The 21,163-nt window shown below is 43.9% G+C and overlaps 3 protein-coding genes across 11 annotated transcripts in view; 1 reads left to right on the top strand and 2 right to left on the bottom strand.

Moving 5' to 3' along the window:
• tmem14ca (transmembrane protein 14Ca) overlaps positions 1–19,638 on the top strand; it is a 45,863-nt gene extending 26,225 nt beyond the window's left edge. Inside the window, exons 1-5 of one of the 3 annotated variants that reach the window (XM_056299345.1) lie at positions 17,158–17,194; positions 17,714–17,798; positions 18,319–18,420; positions 18,807–18,894; positions 19,420–19,631. In XM_056299345.1, coding sequence (XP_056155320.1) covers positions 17,723–17,798; positions 18,319–18,420; positions 18,807–18,894; positions 19,420–19,477 — 324 coding nt within the window. In that variant the 5' untranslated portion in view covers positions 17,158–17,194; positions 17,714–17,722 and the 3' untranslated portion in view covers positions 19,478–19,631. Of the gene's footprint in view, positions 1–17,157; positions 17,195–17,468; positions 17,608–17,713; positions 17,799–18,318; positions 18,421–18,806; positions 18,895–19,419 lie in introns of those variants that run through there. The other 2 variants (XM_056299343.1, XM_056299344.1) reach the window with 2 other exon arrangements.
• On the bottom strand, positions 1,041–13,524 carry tfap2a (transcription factor AP-2 alpha). Of its 3 annotated transcripts, none has more exons than XM_056299339.1 (7): positions 13,492–13,524; positions 8,120–8,542; positions 6,855–6,906; positions 5,156–5,381; positions 4,284–4,402; positions 2,256–2,397; positions 1,041–1,329 (listed from the first exon to the last, which is right to left on the bottom strand). In XM_056299339.1, the coding sequence occupies exons 1-7, from the start codon at positions 13,522–13,524 to the stop codon at positions 1,041–1,043; spliced, it is 1,284 nt and encodes a 427-aa protein (XP_056155314.1). The 3 variants fall into 3 exon arrangements, with proteins under 3 accessions (XP_056155314.1, XP_056155317.1, XP_056155315.1); XM_056299342.1 differs by lacking the exon at positions 13,492–13,524 and adding an exon at positions 11,399–11,458; XM_056299340.1 differs by lacking the exon at positions 13,492–13,524 and adding an exon at positions 9,056–9,082.
• A 715-nt stretch (positions 19,639–20,353) lies between the features above and the next one.
• Positions 20,354–21,163, bottom strand: part of mak (male germ cell-associated kinase) — a 26,186-nt gene continuing 25,376 nt past the window's right edge. For all 5 annotated transcript variants that reach the window (XM_056299925.1, XM_056299926.1, XM_056299928.1 and 2 more), the window contains one exon: positions 20,354–21,071. In XM_056299925.1, the coding sequence (XP_056155900.1) occupies positions 20,911–21,071 (161 nt within the window). In that variant the 3' untranslated portion in view covers positions 20,354–20,910. The remainder of the gene's footprint in view (positions 21,072–21,163) is intronic.

The following is a 21,163-nucleotide window of genomic DNA, read 5'->3' as shown; positions in this document are numbered from 1 at the left end:
AAAGAGAGAGAGATGGAAGTTTATTTCTATTAAATTTGTTCACTTGCTTTCAATGTCGCCTCAACATGCTACAAGAGGGCTGAATTGAAAATATCCCAGAGAGAGAGAGAGAGACAGAGAGAAAGAGAGAGAAACAGAGAGAAAAAATACCCCAAACTTCTGTTTTTTTTCTAAGAACCATAAAATCACATGAAGAACTAACCGAATATTCAAACCCACTAAAAACAGGAGGCACCAGATAAATAAAAAAAAAGAAGTTCCAACAGACGCACCATATTTACAATTCCCATTAAATTACACATAAATAAATATATACATACATGAACACTGATTCCCTTATATAACCGTGAATCGTGTTGAAATTCAAAAAAGTTCAAGTTGGTCGCGCGGAGAGTTTTGTTAAGAGTTCTTACAACTTGAGTCGTGACGTCACGGAGCTCCGTGGATTCTCTTTTTGTTTTTTTTGTTGTTTTTTTTTGTTGTTGTTTTTTTGGTTTTTTTTTCAAGTTTATTCACAATACTGATAAGAATGCATCCTCTCTTAGCTTCTTCTGTTTTGTTTTTTTGTTGTTTTGTTTTGTTTTTTTGTGTTGTTTTGTTGTGTTTTTTTGTCATACGGCTACAATCGTAAATTGGATTTCAGTCCGTTCGTTGCAGCTCGTAAAAAGAAGGGAGTACATAAAAAAAAAAAAAGAAAAGTCTTCTGGGCGAGACGAGACACCTTTTCCTCCTCGCCCCCGGGGCTGTTTCCTCTTTTTCGTTCTTTCTTTCTTTTTTGAATCGTATTTTCGATGGCGTTGGGTTGGGGGTGGGGGTGGGGGGTCTTGCGTCGTCTCCTACTGTGAATCCAAAGTGGAGTCGGTGATGTAAAAAAAAAAAAACCCGCCAAAATGCGCAAGACCGGGAAAAGTGGCACGTTTAAGTTGATCAACAGCGTCTGTAAGGTATTTATAATATTTATATTGGGTGGGGGGAGGGGGGGAGAGGAGTGGCTGCGGGCCTCAGCCGCGGGGCCTTGATTGGCAGGTGGTGGAGTCGCCTCACTTTCTGTGCTTCTCGTCTTTGTCTCCGCCTTTAGTGCCGCTATCTGAGTGACTGTTGGGGTTGTTGTTGAGGTACATTTTGTCCATGGCTTTGATAGCCTCGGTCAGATAGTTCTGGAGGGCTGTGATGGCCGCGCACATGGCCGGCGTCCCGAATCCGTGCGAAATGAGACTGAAATGGGTCAGACAGCTCTGGATCCCGGGTTCGAGAATGGGCTGGGGTCTGGAGTTCCCCAGCGGCGAGCGGTCCTGGGAAAGCAGGTCTGTGAACTCTTTGCAGATCTGCCTATAGAGAGGTGAAGACAACGTGCGGGTTAATTACCAAAAGCAGAATCTCAGAATGCGCTCAGCCGCCTCGCGGCACTTTTGCGTCGACAGAGAGGGGGGGAAAAAAGCCACGAGCTTCCGTCAACGGAGGCGCGCGAGTTAAAGTCCCCGGGTCCACGTGTCGTAAAGACCGACCGCTGGTTGGTTAGAAAGTCCGCCGTTAATAGCGCAGTGGGGGCATTTTGCGTCTCTTTGGCGAGTCAGTTCAGCAGTAACGCTTATAAGCGGTCTTCAGCAGACACAAACAGAGCGTGTCGCATGAGAGGCAGGTAACTGATCATGTGACAGAAATCACACAGCAAACAATATGAGCAAAGGCCCCGCCAGCCGACAGACAGCAGGCCACGCTGCAATGACATGATGATATAACGTTTGCATCACTTTCTTTAAGAAAGAAAGAAAATTAGGCGTCTAAATGAACTGCACATTTTATTTGTAACGCCGAACAACATTTGGGATTATGACATAAAAACAACGTGTAGATCCATCAACATTTGTGGATTGCAATGGAGAAATAAAAAAAAGAAGAAAAAAGGAGAGACAGAAATAAAGAGAATACAGGCCCATTGTTTTAACTTGCGCACGTCAACATATGTGATACTTTAGATTAACCTTGATTGTTTGCAATGACACTTTGGCCACATTAGCAAAATGATGATTGAATGTAATGAGAACATGAAATCAGTCTTGGCTGAATGTGTGTTTGGTCACATGGAAGCTGCGCGCGTTTCCAACGTGTGATTGCTGCGCGTGCGCGTGCGTGCCCGTGCGCGCGTGACGTCGTGCCATCACAGTAAAACAAATATATCAGCATTGACTTGGATTCACCTTTTTTGGGGGGGTGGGGGTGGGGGGGATTCAGTGAAATGTGATAACAGCACTTACTTCGTTGCCAATAGCATGTTTTTTCTTTGGACTTGTTCGTTTGGGTCGGAATGCTGACGGTTTACATATTCAGCTACTGCCTTGGCTGGAAACTCAGTCTCGCATACATAACCAAAGTCCCTGGCAAGGTGTACCGCTTCGCCTGAGAAAGAAAAAAAATGGTGTTGAATGTGTTTGTTTAAAATATATATATATATATATATATATATATATATATATATATATATATATATATATATATATATATATATACATACATATATACATAAATATATATACATACATACACACACACACATATATATATATACACACACACACACACACACACACACACACACACATATATATACACACACACACACACACACACACATATATATATATATATATTTAGGGCTCCCAGTTGGTGACATCTAACAAAGACCAATTAACAATTTTCTGCTCAGCACAGGATTGAAATGAATTAGATATTAGATGTATGGAGGGGAGGGGAGGGTACTTTTTGATTAATCCAATCAGACACCAAGCCGATAGCACCTGTATACCTTCCCAACAACAGACCACAACAACGATAATAAAAATTAAAAAAGGCCTGCAAGTTGTCAATACCTGTCAAGCCACATACGTCACACCGTGAGAACGGCCAAACATGGAGAGAGAAACAATACATGGATATGAAATATCAGTCGGAACGACCACGTCATCGATTACCAATGGCTGCCCGTTAGTCAAAGTCCAGCAGATCCGAGCTGCACCGGGAGGCAGACTGGCAGCACTACGTAAAACCCTGCTCCTCCTCGCCATAGGTCAGCTATGCGACTCACAGGTTCACTCCATCCGAGTCTGAGCTCGCTTTTCTTTTTGCTGATTTTTTTCAAGTCTTTGGTTTTAATTTCCTGAAACAGTTGGGTTTTTACTGCGGGGCTTCCTGCCCATAAGCCTGTGGTACTCCGGAAGAACGCATGCGCCAATTAGCATCAAAGCTGAAGTCCAGTAAACTCGTTTCCATAAAATGGAGCGGATCATAAACAATAACAGCACTTCAAAAAACAAAAAACAAAAAAACAAAAAAAAAACGTCGTGTCCTTTCGCTAAATAACCTGCCTCCACACCCCTCCCCCCTCCCCCCCCCCAGCCTCAAATACCACCACCCCTTATCACTAAGAAATCATACATTTCTTCGGGGCTCATTACAATACAGCACCAAATTTCAATGAAGCATAATGAATATTGCATTCAGTCCTCGTCTGCAATAATGATTAACAGGGACCAATGAACCGTCGCAGGCTTTCACCTTTTAAAACCCACGGAACACAAAATACCACCGCACTGAGTAACAAGGTTCAACTTTGCAAAGCAAAATGCATTTATCCAGTAGTGAAAAAAAAGTATGCATCGTTTGCACGGCACCATAATTGACTAATTTCTTCTCCAATAGTCTCGCAACATAGCTCCTCGATAGGTCAACGTCATGCTATTTGCATGCAACAATAACAACCACCAGACAATCTGCAAAATGTTAGGCTGTTAAGCGTACTGCACCACTTTACCTGAGACATTAGGCCAACGCGTACCATTATGATATTGGACATAACAATGTTAACCAATAGCAGATTAAATGCTCGTTCAGTGGGCCATTTTTTCCATGACGTGGAACAACTCAACACGTTCCAATAGAAGAACACTCAGTCGGCTCATTAATTTGATTTTAACAAAAATTCATTCAGTATTAACCTGGCCAGTCAAGTGTGGTAACGGCTTAAAACCAATGCCGCAAAGCCACTCGAATTATCAGTCCAATCCTTTCTCTCCAAACACAAATATCCTTCATGCATTATTACTCGCAAGGCAAAGTCACTCCAAATTAAACGGATGAGCGCTTATGCTGATTTCGAACGCTCCCAGCACGGGGGGGGTGGGGGTGTGTAGGGGGTGGGGGTGGGGTGGGGGGGACCCGTTCACAGGCACCTGCTATCGCGGGAACAGAAAGCGAAGTCGTGATTTCCAACGCGAATACCAACTTACCTTCCACCAGTGACGTCAGTAGGGTAACGTTCGCCGCCTTGCGTCGACCAGCTGGTAAATTCAACCCGATTTTATCCAATTTTTCCCTTAAGGACCTTCCTCCGTTCTTAGACTTGGCCCTGTGGTAACAAAAAAACAACAAAAACAAAAGAAAATTATACATTGTCGACTGCGTATAACAGTTATCCACCGGTTATCGACACGCAGGCTAATGCTAGCTAGACGAGCTATGGGTCTGAAGTAGAGGTCGCCCGCTGAACATGTTAACAGCAGACGCAATCTGTATAAACTCAGCCAATAAAAGACTACTTAGCAGGCGTTAAAGCTGTACCATAGCTGGATGCATGTCTGCAGCACTTTCCCAGACAGCGCACTGGAGACCAATGTATTTGGTGTAATGCGTTCAGCGGGCCCATCGTGCTGATCTTGAAACAGACTAGGCCTATATTAATTTGTGTGCTGCTACACATTCGGGAGAGAGAGAGAGAGAGAGAGAGAGAGAGAGAGAGAGAGAGAGAGAGAGAGAGAGAGAGAGAGAGGGTGGGGGGGTAAAGTGTGTGTGTGTGTGTATGTGTGAGTGGGAGAGAGAGAGAGAGAGAGAGAGAGAGAGAGAGAGAGAGAGAGAGAGAGAGAGAGAGAGAGAGAGAGAGAGAGAAATTCAGCGCGTGAAAGAAGTTAATATGGAATTTAACAGACCCCTCCTGCTTTAAATGCAGGAGCTAGGTGTCATGGTTGGTCGATTTTAATTATTCTTGGTACAGAGAGGAGAGAGAAAGACTGAGGAGAAACGAGAGTAGAGAGAAACGGAGCGGGTGGTGGTGGAGGGGGGTGGGGTGGGGGGGAGTGGTGTCTTGCTTTCTAGCCCGGCTCACCTTCTCAGCACCCCGCCTAGCAGTGAGGCATTGAGGCATTCGGGCGGCGAAAGGCGTCTCTGTACTTCCGCCACTGTGACCTTGTACTTTGATGTGGAGCTGAGCAGGGATAAGCGACCCGGAACCGAGCAGAACACTTCGTTGGGGTTTACCACGCCGCCGAAAAGACCGTCCTTATTTATGGGGATGGCGGATACGTTGTTGTTCTTGGATAAAGAGACTGGACCTAGCGAGGCAGAGAGGTTGGATGGGAGGGAATACGGGAGGTTAGAAGGAAACCGAGCTCAGGGAATTTCATGCAGTGCAGAGTCTTGAAGTAAACAAGAACTGGGATTTAGGCCCTCGATTATAGATGGTTCAACACCACAAGTGCACATAATCAGCCACATGATCAGACCAAAGGATAGGCCAAATGTATCACAAACGCCCTTTGCCTCATAATAATAATATTAATAATAATAATAATAATAATCTGTGTTCTGAAGTAGCAATAACCGGCCCATAATTACGCAGTCGAAATAGGCTAATTTTCATTCAACACCAGCTCAAACACATATCCACGCTGTGGGCATGATCCAAAGTTGGGTTTTATATACTATATCATGCAGCCTGCTTGTCCCAAACGTGTCCGTCATAAATGAAGGAAAAGCACCCAGAGCAACCAGCGGAGATTACGTCCACCTATTCTGACACATCCACAGCATCTAGCAACACGCCGCTGCCCGTGTGATTTCACACAGGGGGGGCCACACTTCGCTCTACACCGGGGTGGTGCGCAGTAACCGGAGACAAAGGGGACTATGCGCCTTTGGATAGATCACTTGTGACATTAATGGCTCAGGAGAGCCTAATAGAGACAATAGGAGTTAAACGAACTCTTGAGATTGCTAATATAAGAAGCCAATTATCATGTTGATGTGCAGAAAGAAAGAGCGAGCATCTCTACCCCGCGTGCATCTAATTTGACCTGACAAAAGGCTCGCGCGTTGCGCACGAACCTCAACCTGAGCACGGAAAAAAGGCCTCCCCAGTGTTGTAGCCAAAGCCATCAAATCCACGTTTAGTTTGCTTGTAGCGAATATGAGCCTATCTGCAAATAACAACCATAAAAGACACCGTTTGAAACATCGGCCCAGCCGTAATTAGTCCAACGCATTAACGATGACTCCCGTGATAATCGATAGGCTATCCTCTTGCAACGTTGCACGACATGTTAGCAACTTCCATTTTAGATTGTGACCGTGCAACGTGATTGCAGCTATTAGATCCACCAGTAGGCCTGAAGAGATAGTCTTAGGGCCTATGTGACGATGTACATTTGGCCATCCATACAATAGGGCCTACAAAAGCCCACCAGCTCTGCTAATCTATTGCGTCTCTGAAATGCTGACAGTAAATTCAATCATGGAAAAAGGTGCAGCCAGTTTGATGCACATGGAAACCATGTAATGAAAAATAGGCTACTGCGTGTTAGCCCCCATCGGATCAGTCAGGCATTACCGCATTGCATCGAGTTCTTTCAAGCAGAAGTGTGTGCGTGCATGCGTGTGCGTGCGTGTGTGTGTTTGTGCGAGTCTGTGCGTGTGTGTGTGTGTGTGTGTGTGCGTGCGTGTGTGCGTGAGTGTGGTGTGGTGTGGTGTGGTGTGGTGATGTCCAGATTGCAGAAGCTTGCATGATATCTCGGGAGGAAATTGCTTACCTTTTTTAATTACAGTCTGGTCTGGAATGTGAATTCCTTGATCCTCGACATGCTATGACACAAACGCAAGAAATGCACAATTTTAGCACGACAAAAACGGGAGAGAAATAGTCTTGCTCCATACGTGAAACGCGCACGAGCACGTCATGCGCGAGCCAACCTGGAACAATTAGCGCTCACAATTATCCAACATGGAGACTCTCAAGGCCTGTTACGCTATTATGTTTCGTCAACGTTTCCAGCAACTTCCTCCGGCGGGTTTAGCACATCACATCACACTCGGCAAGTGACATACACAGACTTAAATAATGAAGCTGTGTCGCCCCATAATCTTGACCTAATTTCGCCTTCAGATCGGCTGCGGCGCTCACACGGAAAACCACTAATCTAGATTGGGAGAGTAATTACGGCAGCGACGCCTATTAAAGGCCTATGAACTAATTAGAGAATTATTTGGTGTTTGTTTCTGATTAAAAGAAAAAAACTGCAGAGAATACTTCCGGTGAAACAGGGGGGATTACGGAAATTTTGGGGGGGGGGATTCGTACGGCGACGCACGCGCTTAAATGGCGTCTTGAAATAAGCGTACTATTCACACGACGCGCCGTATTCATTTCGTTATAGACCTTAAAAAAATAAAATCAAATTCATCCAGCAGCTATGAAGAGGACAAAACTGAAATGTGTAAAGGAGAGAGAAGATGATTTCTGTCGACACACAACGAGTTTACCTCGCAATAACCGGCGGGTTTAAATTGGTTTAACAAAATCTCCACTGTTGATAGTAATGACTGCCGATGTACACGCTCGTCTGCTCCATAGACAACAGTAGAAATATTTTTTTACTCATATATTCGATTCATTTTTTAAATTATATCAAGATGTTCAGCACTGCGTTCTGTTGAAACCCATTTTCGTTTTTATTTCTATCCTGCTATTGTTATTATCATTTATATCTATAACCCACTATTTTCAATAAAATACAAGGCCTAATTATTAATTAAACTAAAAAAAATAACCATAATATTAATAATTATATTATAATAATAATAGTAATCACAACAACAACAATAATAATAATAATAAAGAGAAGATGAAGAAAAATATTTGCTAATACGATATCAATCGTGATCGCAGTAGGAAAAAAAACCCCATAAATACTGGCTTGAATTACACAAAAATAAATAAATAAATGGGGGGGGGACCTGCACGAGTTCAATTGCTACTTCAGCACCAAAAATGCGGATTTTGATACGCGTGCCTTACCTGCACGTCCTCCAGAGAATGAGGTATTCCATGGATAGGGATAGAGTCTGACAGTCCCGTGTCGAGTCCGTGGCCGGAAGGGAGGAGCACCTCCCGGCGGTACTCCCTGCACAGTTGGTGGGGCAGGCCACGGTGCTGGTGCAGCAGGCTGCTCTCCTGGCTCTGCCGCTGGCCCGGCCAGCCCGGGTGCTGCGGCTGTGGCGGCTGCGCGTGCAGGGAATTGAGAGAGTACGGGTCGTTGACGTGCGAATAAGGGTCCTGAGACTGGGGGTAGATGGGCTGGTAAGGCGGCGGGAAATACGGAGGCTGGAAGTCTGAGTTGGGAGTGTGGGAGAGCGGCGGGGCGCTCGTGTACGGACTCTGGCCCACGCCGCCCAGCTGAGGTAGCCTTGCTGTCCCGTTGCTGGTGCCGTCATGACGATCCTGCGAGGGAAAGGACACGGGGGAGGTGGGGGGGGGGAGGGAGAGAGGAACACGTTAGATGAGGGAGAACCGCTTCGAAAGGAGATTTTGCTCTCTTCGGTCCGATCTACACCTGGGCATTCACCCAGTACGTCAAGTATGGAGAGCAGGCTTTATCAAATTAAAACAATTATCTCCTCAACGGATCATCAACAATAATGACAGCAATAGTCGTTATTGGTGTGTAATAATCATACAAATGACCTTATAGTTCGCAGATGTGACAAAGCCATCAAAATTTCAAAGTAAGCAATGTGCTATGAAAACCCCAGCCCTGAAACAGCCCTGAAACATGTACTGAGTCGTGCATTGATTCCTCCTGTTCTCGAGCAGGCCCGCTGTCGGTCTGCATTCAGTCTTGCACGGAGAAACCTTTTTTTTCAACGAAAAAGGCTGTAGCGTACACCTACTTATAGCAAACACAATCTCGCTCGGACACAGAGAAGAAGAAATAAAAAAGCCCTGCAAACTCACCATCGCGGAAAAACTGTGCACCAACATCTCTACGCCTTTTCTCTCGAGCGACTCAAAGGAGAAATTCAGTTCGGGAAACGTTGCGAACACAACGGGAATTTTACGAGCAAACCCACAAAAAAAAACACAAAAAAAAAACAAAAAAAAAAGAAGAAGATGAAGAAGAAGCCCCCCAGAAAAGGACTCTACTGCAGGATGACGGTGCCCAGCGGTCAGACGTGCGCCACGGCGGGACGATAATCCATCAGAATCTGGTTAGAGATCCAGCGCCCTTCATCTGAGTCTAACGTGCAGATGTGTGCTCGCGGATCTGGGTCGAAAGTTTTGTCGGTATCCCCCTCTCTCTTCTCCCCCCCGGTCTCCCCGGCTCTTATCACGCTGCTGCCGTCCCCTCGCCCGAGCTCATAGTAGCGAAGAGCCGCCCGCTTCTTCCCGTCGACTCCTAATAGAAGATATTCATGACCATTAATATTACACGAACACTTAATAAGGAGAGAATGGTCGGAAATCGAGCGTGAAGCGAGGAGGCAACTCAAGGCAGGGTCTGCACTAAATGACGTCCATTGAAAGAAGAATCAGTATATCTAATCAGTGATGGGGAGAGAGAGAGAGCGAGAGAGAGGGAGGGAGGGAGAGAGAGAGAGAGAGAGAGAGAGAGAGAGAGAGAGTGAGGAGGGAGTAGAGAGAGGGAGACAAAAAGAGAGACATTCTCTCGCGTCTGACGAATCAGAGCGAGAGAGGGGGGGGCATTTTAAAAGGTTTGAGGGCAATGCGAAAAGTGAAAGAAAGACTCGGAATGAAGGGAGGACCACAGAGCGAGAGAGAGAGGGGGAGAGAGAGAGAGGGAGAGAGAGGGGGGAAGAAGACATGGAAGGAAACAATGTGCACCTCTGAATTGTGTGAAAATCCAGCAAACGCTGAGGGCATCTCGGCTGGCACATTTTTACTGTTGAGAGGGTGGCTGTCTGTTCGCCCTGTCCCTTTGTTTTTAACTTGAGATCCTGACGTCTCGCCTTCCTTCACCGCGGCCCTCTCTCTCCCTCTCTCTCCCCCCTCTCTCTCTCCCCCCTCTATCTCTCCCCTCTCTCCGCTGAAGTTAATCCACGCTCGTTTTTTTTTGTTTTGTTTTGTTTTTTTTTTTGTTTTTTATTCGACTTGAAAAACCGAGACACGCCAGCCAGCAAACTTTGACTCGGAAAGGGAGAATTTAAAAAAAAAAGAAAACAATCCAAAAGTTGGTGCACGGGATCGGCAGCTTCGACGGAGACGTCCCCCCTCGCCCCTCTACCGTAAACCTATATATCATCACACCCGCCGGACGGTTTGGCTCTTTTTTTTTTTTTACGACAACGACCGTCGAAATAGATGGCGCCCAAAACCAGATATGCAGAATCTGATTTTTTCTCTTTTTTTCTTTTTTTCGATCGCAAATGTGGCTTTGCGCTGATGGCGGCGGCGGCGGCGGCCAGAGCGGCCAGAGCGGCGGCGGCGGCTCTATAAAGCTTCCGGCGCGGTGTTGTTGGTCTTCCTGCTGCTCCTGCTGGCGTCCCTCTCGTCTCCAGACGCCGCTGGAAAACACGTTCAACCGGCTTCTCCACTCCTGAATAATAAACCCCTCATTATCGCTGCCCAACTTTCTGTCTATGTGCCGCACCGCACCAGACCAGAGGCTCCGCGCACACGCGCACACACACGCGCGCACACACGCGCACACACGCACACACACACACACACACACGCAGCTACTGTAGTCACCCAAAACACTCTGTAATAGCAGAGGCACGAGCACTTGTGTGCAAATAACGTCGTATTCCCCCCCCCCAGAATTTAATTCAATACACACTTAACACAACACAGGTAAATTATATTTGTTTGAGCGTTAAATTCACACGATTTGTAAAATATTTGGATTCTGTCACATAAAATTTATTTTTTGTTTTTTTCCCCCCCACAATATTTTTTTCTTTGCCCTGCAAAAAAAGAAAGAAAAAGAAATATCTGCCTCCACACTGGTGTCACTTTATTCACGCGAATATTTGTTTTTAATAGATGTAATAATAATAAAAATAGTAGTAGTAGTAGTAATAATGATAATAATAATAATAATAATAGTCCCAATAATAGTATCGAAATTAAGCTTTTTGAACTAAAGCAGCTATAATCCATGAGAGAACTGCATCCATCTTTTATTTCTCCAGCACAATTAAGAGTGTATCTACTCCCCCCCCCAAAAAAACTGTCAAAACAACGACTTCTGCAGAAAAAAAATACTAATAATAAAACACTTCCTTCTTACGTATTTTTGAAAAAAATTAAATTAAATTAAAAAACGGGGTCCCTTACCTCGCATTCTTCATATTTAATGTTATCAGTTAATTTCCAGAGCATTTTCATGGATTGCTGGGGCGGACGCTGAGCAGTAGGTACAGGTGTAGGTACAGGTATAGGTGTAGGTATAGCAGGTATAGTAGGTATATAAATCTCCTCAGCCCTTGTTTCCCAGGCAGTGGTGAGTTGTGCTCCCCGCTCAGGAAAACTATTTTGATTGAAGCTGTGGCGGGATTTCGGTCTGTCTCGCGCTCTGAGGTCTCCCTCTAATGGTGGAAGTGAAAGGCTCCACTGTAATAACGCCGGCATAGGGGCCTCATTAGCATATCAACAGCCGTTTGATTCCCCCATCTGCTCACAACACCAATGGACAGCACACAGGTAAAAAAAAAAAAACTAAAAAAAAACTAACGCAGCAAGACACTATTAATATTAATATTATTAATATTATTATTACTATGCAAGCAGGGTAAAATCTTTTCTTCTTTTTTTTTTAACCCCACGTCGCTCTTATACTAGCACAGGCTCAGCTGAAGCGAAGCACAACGCCAGCGTGTTATTCTGGGTGATGGTTGAAGGCGCTATTGACGCTGACGTGATGAGCTAGTCACCCGCCGTGCTGACCTGGAAAGCGGCGCGGACGGAGCACGGCTCCCAGTCCGGGTCAGGGAGTGACGGAGCACGGCTCCCCAGTCCGGGTCAGGGAGTGACGGAGCACGGCTCCCAGTCCGGGTCAGGGAGTGACGGAGCACGGCTCCCCAGTCCGTGTCAGTCCGTGTCAGGCAGTTCAGCGCCGCCGCTGCTGACGAGTCGCAACGTTCTCACACTTTGATGGGAAGACAGAAGAGCTCGTGCCTCGCTATGCAAATAACTCCTCGTCTTCCACTTTCGCGGGCTCCCTGTCGCATAATGTGTCATTTTCTTCTTCTTCTTCTTTTTCTTCTTCTTCTTCTTCTTCTCCTAAGATGTTTTTTTAATCCCATTGAGAGCGGAGACGCGGAGGGTCTATTCTTTCAGTGTTATGCTAAAGAGGTGACCAGTTTCTAAGCGGCTATAGCTACACTTCCATTGAGTGCTATGGCCGTAATAAGGCGCAGGTTTGGGGGGGAATGTAAATGATTAACACAACAACATGGGCTTGTTTCATGTGAATGACTGTCTTTGGGAGCCCCGGCTCAGCCCCGTCGCCGGCCGGCCGAGCCGAGCCGTCACCGCAGCAGGTTGGGGAGGGGGTCAACAGGCAGGTCAGTAGCTCTTTAACGAGGCGTTGGTCTCTCTCGTCTAAACCTGGATTACCATTTTTGGTGGGGTACCTTTACCACCAGTTGTCATGAATGAGAGAGAACCAATGAAACTCGCTCACAATGACAGCCTACAGAAGTATCTATAATGGGACCTCGACTGGCTGGTCTCTGAGCTGGTTTGGACGCTGGCGTTGTCTTCTTCTTCTTCTTCCTCTTCTTCTTCTTCTTCTTCTTCTTCTTCTTTTTTTTTTTTAACAGGGGTGAAACCTAAATATTTGATTTCAGCGAGGACATCGGTTCAACAATAAAATCTTCAACACATGTTTACACACAAGGGTATATTTTTTTTTAATCATCCTAGAAAATTCCTTGTCAGTCCGGGGATTTACAATTGGCTTTATGTTCGTGTGACATGCTAAATTAAATTAACACAATGCTGAGTTTTAAACGCATCGCTATCAAAAAGTTCAGCATTTTACATGGCACATAAAGAGATGCTGATGTTAAGTTTTGCCTCCATTATTGGGTATAAAAGAGACCGTGATTTGAGTAAAATTCAGAGTACAAACCCCTTTAATGTTATCTAAAAGCACCATGGACTCCATCAAATCGCTTGTAACGTGCAACAAACCACTAAGTTAATCAGGGTTAAAAAAGAAAACACGAGGGAATTGCCAAATTAGACCCGTCAAAACGGCCCCTCCAAATACAGTCTGTTTGTTATGTCTTGTCTAATAATATTCTGTAGACTACCTGGGAGAGCATAACCAGAGCCCCGTGCTGGGAGCTCCTGTGGCCCTGCCAAGTCTTATGCCGCAGCCCAACACATCGACACGTATATCTGTTTTAAGAAGCAGCACGTACCTGCCATTCCCCCATTTTGCCCATAATTGACATTTTTTTTGGGGGGGGAGGAGGAGGGGGGGGTGTCTTCTGCTTGCCTTTGGCTTTGGTTGATCGAGCGCCGTGTTATCTCATTGAGCCTTCGGTCACAGAGTCAGACTCAACTTTTACCTGGACGAGATCGGTTCACCTGGCCATAAGAACAGCGTGAGCTACCTGTGCACGCATGCGCGCTGCGCCGGCTGTTGGTGAGGCAAGAAACTTTACCCGGACAAAACGAAATAGGCCCGTGTGTCTGACAGAGAGTTAGGAAAGCCGTCTGTGCTGCGGTAAAAACAGACTAAAGTCAGTTATATTTCTATTAAAAGAAAATATGAATCTCTATGAAATATATTGATTTAGGATGGGATCGCAAATCTTTTTTTTACACCTATATCATTAGCCATAAACAAACCTGAAGAAAAAAAATGTTTCAGTTGCAAGACAATTCACCTTTCCTTCCCATCGTCTCTTCTTTATTGTCTTCTCTTAGTGGGAAACATGAATTTCCACTGAAAACGAAGCCGTGTCAAATTAAAAAAAACTTGAAGGTTAACTGCCAACACCATCGCTTTCATACAAAAGGCTGCCCTGTGTATTGTGAGGGTCATTATTTATTTATCCACTGTTTATTTCTAATACATACTTATGTAGACCCCTCGGGCCAAGAGTGAATGAGCTCGGATCACACACACACACTCACGCACGCACGCGCACAGCAACACGTGCGCGCACTTAGGTGATAATGGTCACCGAATTAGCCCAAACGCGCCCCCCCCCCCAAGTTGGCACTCGTAAATTCACCGTATAAATCGATTGTTGCATTGCCCCGCATTCTCCACGAGAGCTAAAGCAGACAGATAGTGTTCTCCAAGTGCACCCTTTAAATTACATCTGCAGTATTATCTAATGCATGTATGGTGGAGGCTTTGGACCAACTGTCCCCTTTTAATCCCCCTAAAATGTTACCAAAGATTTTCATTTATTTAGTTATTTAGCAACGCGTAGGCTAGCTGCATACGTCCACAGGAGATCTATGGTTATTGTGTGCTGGTGCTACTTTGAATGAAATATTTAAAACAAGCCTTCATGTTTGGCTTCAAAGCGACCATACAATCAATATTAACTGCACAATACCTGCAGCCACAAAGACCTTATATATATATATATATGGAAATGCGCGTGCGTGTCCGTGCGAATTTGTGTGTGTGCGTGTGTGTGGGGGGGGGGCGTCGTGGACTAAAGTGTGAAAGTTACGCAGAGGAGGTGCAGAGGGTGAACGGCTGAATTGGGTGTCATAACGCCTGGATCACAGCTGAGTAGCCTACCTGTTTGTCTTGGGCTCGTGCTCGCACTGTGGCATGAGGCCTCGGGCGTAATTCTGCAACGCTTCATAAGCACTGGCTCCGACTCCTCCTTAAGCAATTTGTTATTCTATTATTATTAGTAGTATCATTATATAGAGCAGATAAGATAAATAGTTTGATTGTCATTGTGATTATTGTTATTATTAACTTATTAATGTTGTTTGTGTCGTATGTTGCCACTTTCATTGTTACCATTTGTGGAGAAATAATCAAATTATTATTATTACTGTCGAAATGAGAACCCAGCCCCCAAAAAAGAAAGACAGAATAATGTTCAAAATGATGCCACAAACTGTGGTTCGTGCATGATTTGTATTTGAAGGAAACTTTCCAGAAAGATTTTGCCACTCATTTTATTGCAAAGAATCAACTTTAAAGATCATTGGTTGGAATGGGGGGCGTTGGGACCTACATTCAAACACAAGTTGGGTGGTTGATAAGCCACCGATAAATCCGTCACATCTTCTTGGAGGTATTATGCTATAAAGATGATATATACCTTTTAAAAAAAAAACACCCAAGCAGGTTGTGCCTGGAAAGGTTTTGGGCCCATTGCATCCAAGTTCACATTCTGTCAAACACTACGACCCAAGGAGGCTAATCTGTACTTCAGCGCCATCCTGCTCCAGGAGAAGAGAGGACATGCATTACCGATGCATAGCCAATGATAATAATAATAATATTAATCTATATATCCCATGTAATTGAAAGCAAATGAGAATGTATGTACAAACAGAATTCCAGGGCATGAAAGTACCAATTCGGTGCCAGCCAGAGAAACAGGTGGTCAACATAAGCCAACTTGGGCTGAAATATGATATGTGTTCACGGGCTACAGTCCATACAAATGCCAGGACTCTTGATGCCCCTGGACCGAATCCAAACTGTACGCCACCCGTAGTATTTGGACTTGCTCAAGATGAAAACTTTGATCGCCCTACAAAGTGCAGCCTCGTCCATATTAAAGACTGGACCCGGTGCGGCTCCACTGTTGAAACCCCACATTCCAGCGCTAGCGGGGGCATACTGTGTTCTTTATAAGGCCTTTGAACACGCCGTTTATGCATACAAAGGAAAAATGTGTAAAAGATGGTAGTAGGAGTTTGAAACGTCAGACGATATAGCCCGCAGACACCGAACGCTTCCGCTCTGGGTCGAGCCTTATTCTGATCCTGTGCTGCCATCTTGTGGTAGCTGCGGTGTACTGATCTCCGCAACTTTCAATCTCGGTCATATAAATAAATGTGTGGGGCAAGTTTGCGCATACAAGGAATTTGAATCGGTGGGCTGTTCACAGAGGTCACGTTAAACATAACGGAACGCCAGTATAATCGAGGCAGCATATTAAACCGATATCGGTAAAAATTAGGAAAATCTATTATTTTGGGGTTCACCGGAAATGGCACCATACAGTTCGCGCTGTTGGTGTTTTAACAAGCCAAACGTTCAATGCACGACCTACCTGCCATAGTAATACTAAGTACTTGCTCTTATGTCGAACGGATTCAAGGGCGGTTAGTATCCTTAAAACTGCAGTTCCATTGCTGGGCACAGAGTAAAAAATATGTAATCATATGAGACCAGGTAGGGCTATTAATATCTATATTAAAACTTTCCATAATGGGACAAGGTAGGTCTGGACAGGCCTGATTCTGTTTTAACAAGATTAATATAGGTCTGCCATTTTGTTTGCAGTCTAAGTCCATTGCCTGCGTTTGTGTGCAGTAAACATGGAATAACTTCTAGTGCTCTGCTCGTTTCGGTTGTTGACATGTCAAATCACGGAAGGAGTCAAACTGTAGGAGTATTTGAGTTTTTAGTTTTTTAATGAAGATATCTTTTCACAGATATCTCGGTGCCTTTGAGATCAATGCAACAGCTATCTCTAGATATCTTATTTTGATTCAGTGCGTTTAACCACTGGCTTGGGGTATAGCAAAATGCACACGTAAAGTACACCCCCTGCTAAGATCTGGGGCAGTGGGTGAACTGCTATACTCTTTAAGACGTGGCGTCTAATGGTAATTACTACGCCAACCGTTTTCCTTTAATTGGCAACCCTTCTACCAGAGTGCTTGAACTAACCTGTAAAATACACGGGAGTAGTGCAGCACAACACAAAACCTGCAGGCATAAAAGTCGTCGTGGATGTCAAGGTACATCGAAGATGACCCCCCCCCCAAAAAAAGAAAAAGAAAAGAAAACTACATTTCCCGTCGGGCATTTCGCCGAGCACGTTTCCGTCAGCCTGTGTACCAATAATATGTGTTCGGTGTAGCACAAGCGCTGTCTAGCGAAGGACAAACCAAAGGGAAAAGGTTGTATGCAGCTTCTTTCCCCCCTCTCATCCTAATACCGTAATATTTGAGATTTGTATTAGCTGTTATTTTCTCAAAAACCAACGGTGTACCAATAGCCTCAAGATAAGCTGCTTGCTTACCAATACCATCTGTTGTAAATACTGTAATGTTAGGCTACCTTGTTTATTAATGCCAGGGCTTCGTAGTCTCGCTTATCTCTCGTACCAGAAAGACACCCCGCCTTTCTAAAACTGCAAAGCAACGAATATTTTCTCCCCCCCCCCCCCCCACCATCTTCAACAACTGATGTTTAACATTCCACTTAGACGAAGTTATTCCGTTTTACGATGTTTCCAAACGTCTTGATCGCTCAGTTGGTGCTCTGTAACAGTTCTCCGGCGTTGGCGCAGTCGGGTGGTCTTTTTGCAGCAGTACGCATGCGTCAAACCGAGCCGAGCGTTATGTGAAGCTTTATTCTGTGTTTATATGAACGTTCATCTCAACTGTGTTTTACTCCTTGCTTTTTTTTTTTGGCAGGTGTCAAACATGTCCGTGGACTGGGTGGGTTATGGGTACGCAGCCCTCGTTGCATCTGGAGGAGTCGTCGGTTACGTCAAAGCAGGTATGCTTTTTTATTTTATTTTATTATTTATTTACTTATTTAACCACAATACCAGTCAACCACGTCTTTCATTTGTTGACTAGTGCTGAAATAATGAGTCGATCACACAATCGGTTTCTCAACAGAAAACGGATCGATAATAATAGCACAGGTAACCAATTAATAATTTTAGCCATTTGTCAAGGAAAAATACCCAACCTTTGCTGGGTACAGCTGTACAAATGCTTATACTTCCATTGAATAAACATATAAGGGCTTGTTCGGCTTCTGGTCAAACTAAGTGAACAGTTTTGAGACGTCACTTTGGGCTCTGGGAACTTGTGTTGGGCATTTGTCATTTTATAGACTACATGATTAATTGATGAATTGAAAAAAAATAATGGATTAATTGATCATTAAAAGTCATTAGTTGCAGCTCTTATGCCGGCATGGGTCAAGTCTCACATCTGTGCTTCGATGAAGTTCACAAGTCATTTTACATTGTTAAATTGTAAGAGCGTGTGTGTCTGGTTTCTTTCAGGCAGTGTTCCCTCCTTGGCTGCGGGTCTACTTTTTGGTGGCCTAGCTGGCTTTGGCGCCTACCAGATCTCAAATGACCCCACGAACATTTGGGTATCCTTCGGTATGTGACCCAGGAATGTTTTGGTGTGTTGCATGTGGGTAAAGGTAGGACTATTTGTGACAAGCCAAGGGTGACAGGATTTAATTACCTTTACAGTAACTTTTAACAGTGATGTTTTCAGAAAAGCATTGGTTTATGTATTTTACCATTGAAATACACTATTCTCTATCACTTACAGTTCAGTTTGATACTGTCTGATGTGGGCTATACTATGACTTTATGTAATGAAGATTCATTTCAGCCCTAAAAAAAGTGGGTATAGTTTTCAAATTAAAAGGGAGGTAAACATTGTTCCAAGCATTTAACCTCAACTGTACCACTGAATTGTAAACAGTTTACTGTAAACTGGATTACGAAAGGTAATTTTCAGTCTTGCATTTTCCCAGCTACATCAGGAGCTCTAGCAGGCATCATGGGAAAAAGATTTTATGGATCCAGGAAGTTCATGCCAGCTGGCTTAGTGGCTGGAGCAAGGTAACAAGCTCATATCCATTTTCATTTCAAAATGTTCTTTTTTTACATGCAGCCGATTTCTGGCAATAGCTAATATCACGGGTGAGATCACGTTTACGGTTGGTGTTTACATATAGTCTCATTCAGATATTCTCACATCTCTGAATATTATAAAACAGTACCCTGTAAAGTGAATTCACACAACAGAGACCAACTGAATAGAGTGACATTTATGTGCATCAGTGTTTTAGCTAGTGCTGGTAGTGATGTTACAGGGTTTCCAGTTTGAAGATATACATCCCTGGTGAGTATAAATGAGAACTGGTATTTGCTGAGTGCTGTGTCTTCACACACTCACTGCATAAGTCCAATCGACTGATAGTCATGGTGGCCAAACATATCCATAGATCACAGTGATGCTAACACTGTTAGACACGCTCATACTCTTATACTAAGCTTGGTCTCTGATGTCAGTGTTAGGTGGAGCACTTAAAGCAATTTTGCTTTCTGTGAGTCTTAAGTCCTAATGTTATCTCTTTGTTCCAGTCTTCTGATGCTAGGGAAGCTTGGTGTAGCCATGCTCCAGAAACCCCAGGAGTCTTGAAGAAATGACGATTCATTGTAATCCATGATGACCCATATCAAATCCCATCATCTCATGTGGATCCCATCTTCTCACTATTACAGGGCAAAGCGTGTCAGTTATTGTTGAACATTGATGTCATTTTGTAAAGAGAAATGTATTATGAAGAGTGAAATAATATTATTTATGTATTAAGAAGGGTTGTCTTGTCTTTTTTTCTTGCTATAAATTAGCCAGACGAAACACGGAAAATTTCATAAAATCTTTACAAAATGTTCTGTTTAATTTGCTTGAGCTTGTCTCACAACAGCTTGTCTCACAAGATACAATATAGTTTGGAAATTATTCTCAATTGCATTATACAGAAGTTTTCATGCCTTAAAAAGGGTGAATAAAATGAAGGGCGAAATGGTAAAATGAAGGGACCATAAATGAGCAATTTTCTTCTTAAATTTGTCATAGTAAAACAATAACAAAATGTGGCAAATAAAAACTATAGTAAAAAAGATCTAATCTTACTTGAAACCTTTGAATAACTAGTCACCACAACACTAGAATTTGCTCCCTGCAGGGATACTACTGGATTGTCATAAACTGCATGTCAGTCTAGATTTAGCATCCTTTGTAGACCACCACCTCATTTCTGAGTGACTGGAATGACTTAATGCATATATATGGTAGCTCTTACATACGTAACAGTTGCTCACATCACAAAAAGATGCCAGCGTGTGAGGACGTCAAGAACGGCATGTGCTGCTGAACTTCAATAAGCATGCAGCAGATGTGCGATTACAATGGCAGCCATGCACGCATCCTTACTATGCACATACTGTGATTCCAACTTGGGACAAAATTAAATTATAAAGCATCCTTGATTCCCAGCAGACATGATAGAGTACATACCCTGTGAATAGAAAACAGGGAAGGACACTGATACTTAAACACCAGCATTTTCCCTATGCGGGACAGTAACTTCATTGTTGCCTTAATTCAACCAAAACTATGTAAACTTGCTTCTGTATTCAAGCTGAAAATGGCTGAACCATCTGACTTTAGAATTAACTCCCCAAACAAATGTAATCTATTGGAGGTAATACATTTGATACATAGGTTTACGTCAATCTAGTTGGTCCTGGCTCACCAAAAGATGCTCTTCTTTTTACAGTACTTGCTGCAGCCAGGGAAGGTGCATTAGTACCTCCATGAACTACCTGCCAGTTGTGTTCATTTTTGAGTTGTGACCACAATAAAACTTAGTTCTCTGTTGGAAACTAATACAGGCAACACACTTGGAACAGATTAACACCAAAACTTGATTTAACAGAATTTTTTGCAAATTTCAGTTGAATGTATTAGACCCCATTGTTCAGGTTTAGGCATTTTTTTCCTGAGATGCATACAGTTAGGAAGCACATCTCAGAGAGCAACTGGGTTTGCGTTGTTTCCTGATGGAGCTACCGATTGCCGCCGTATTTGGATGTCCAGTCCACCCTGCCATGGACTGGTTGTACAGCGGGAGCCCGGGTCAGGAGGTTTCCGGAGGTCTTCCCCAGGGCTGAGAAACTGGTCCCCTTCATTTTAGTCACATCTGCCCTCCTCTTCCAGCCCTCATAGTCTGAAAGAAAAATATCAGTCATTATACCGAGTCATTTGTATATCTATCTCTCTATCTAAAAAGCTTGCCATCTAGCTATCTAAAGTGATGTG

Source organism: Lampris incognitus, chromosome 19, assembly GCF_029633865.1.
Source record: "Lampris incognitus isolate fLamInc1 chromosome 19, fLamInc1.hap2, whole genome shotgun sequence".
In the NCBI taxonomy this organism is placed as follows: Eukaryota; Metazoa; Chordata; class Actinopteri; order Lampriformes; family Lampridae; genus Lampris; species Lampris incognitus.
This window is presented reverse-complemented; position numbering and strand designations above follow the sequence as displayed.

Coding starts and splice junctions, on each gene's coding strand:
- tfap2a (XM_056299342.1), bottom strand. CDS start 11,449: ATGAAAATGCTCTGGAAATTAACTGATAACATTAAATATGAAGAATGC. Junction 6,907..8,119: donor ATTCTCTGGAGGACGTGCAG/GTAAGGCACGCG, acceptor TTTGTGTCATAG/CATGTCGAGGATCAAGGAAT. Junction 5,382..6,854: donor CCAGACTGTAATTAAAAAAG/GTAAGCAATTTC, acceptor CTGCCTCGCTAG/GTCCAGTCTCTTTATCCAAG.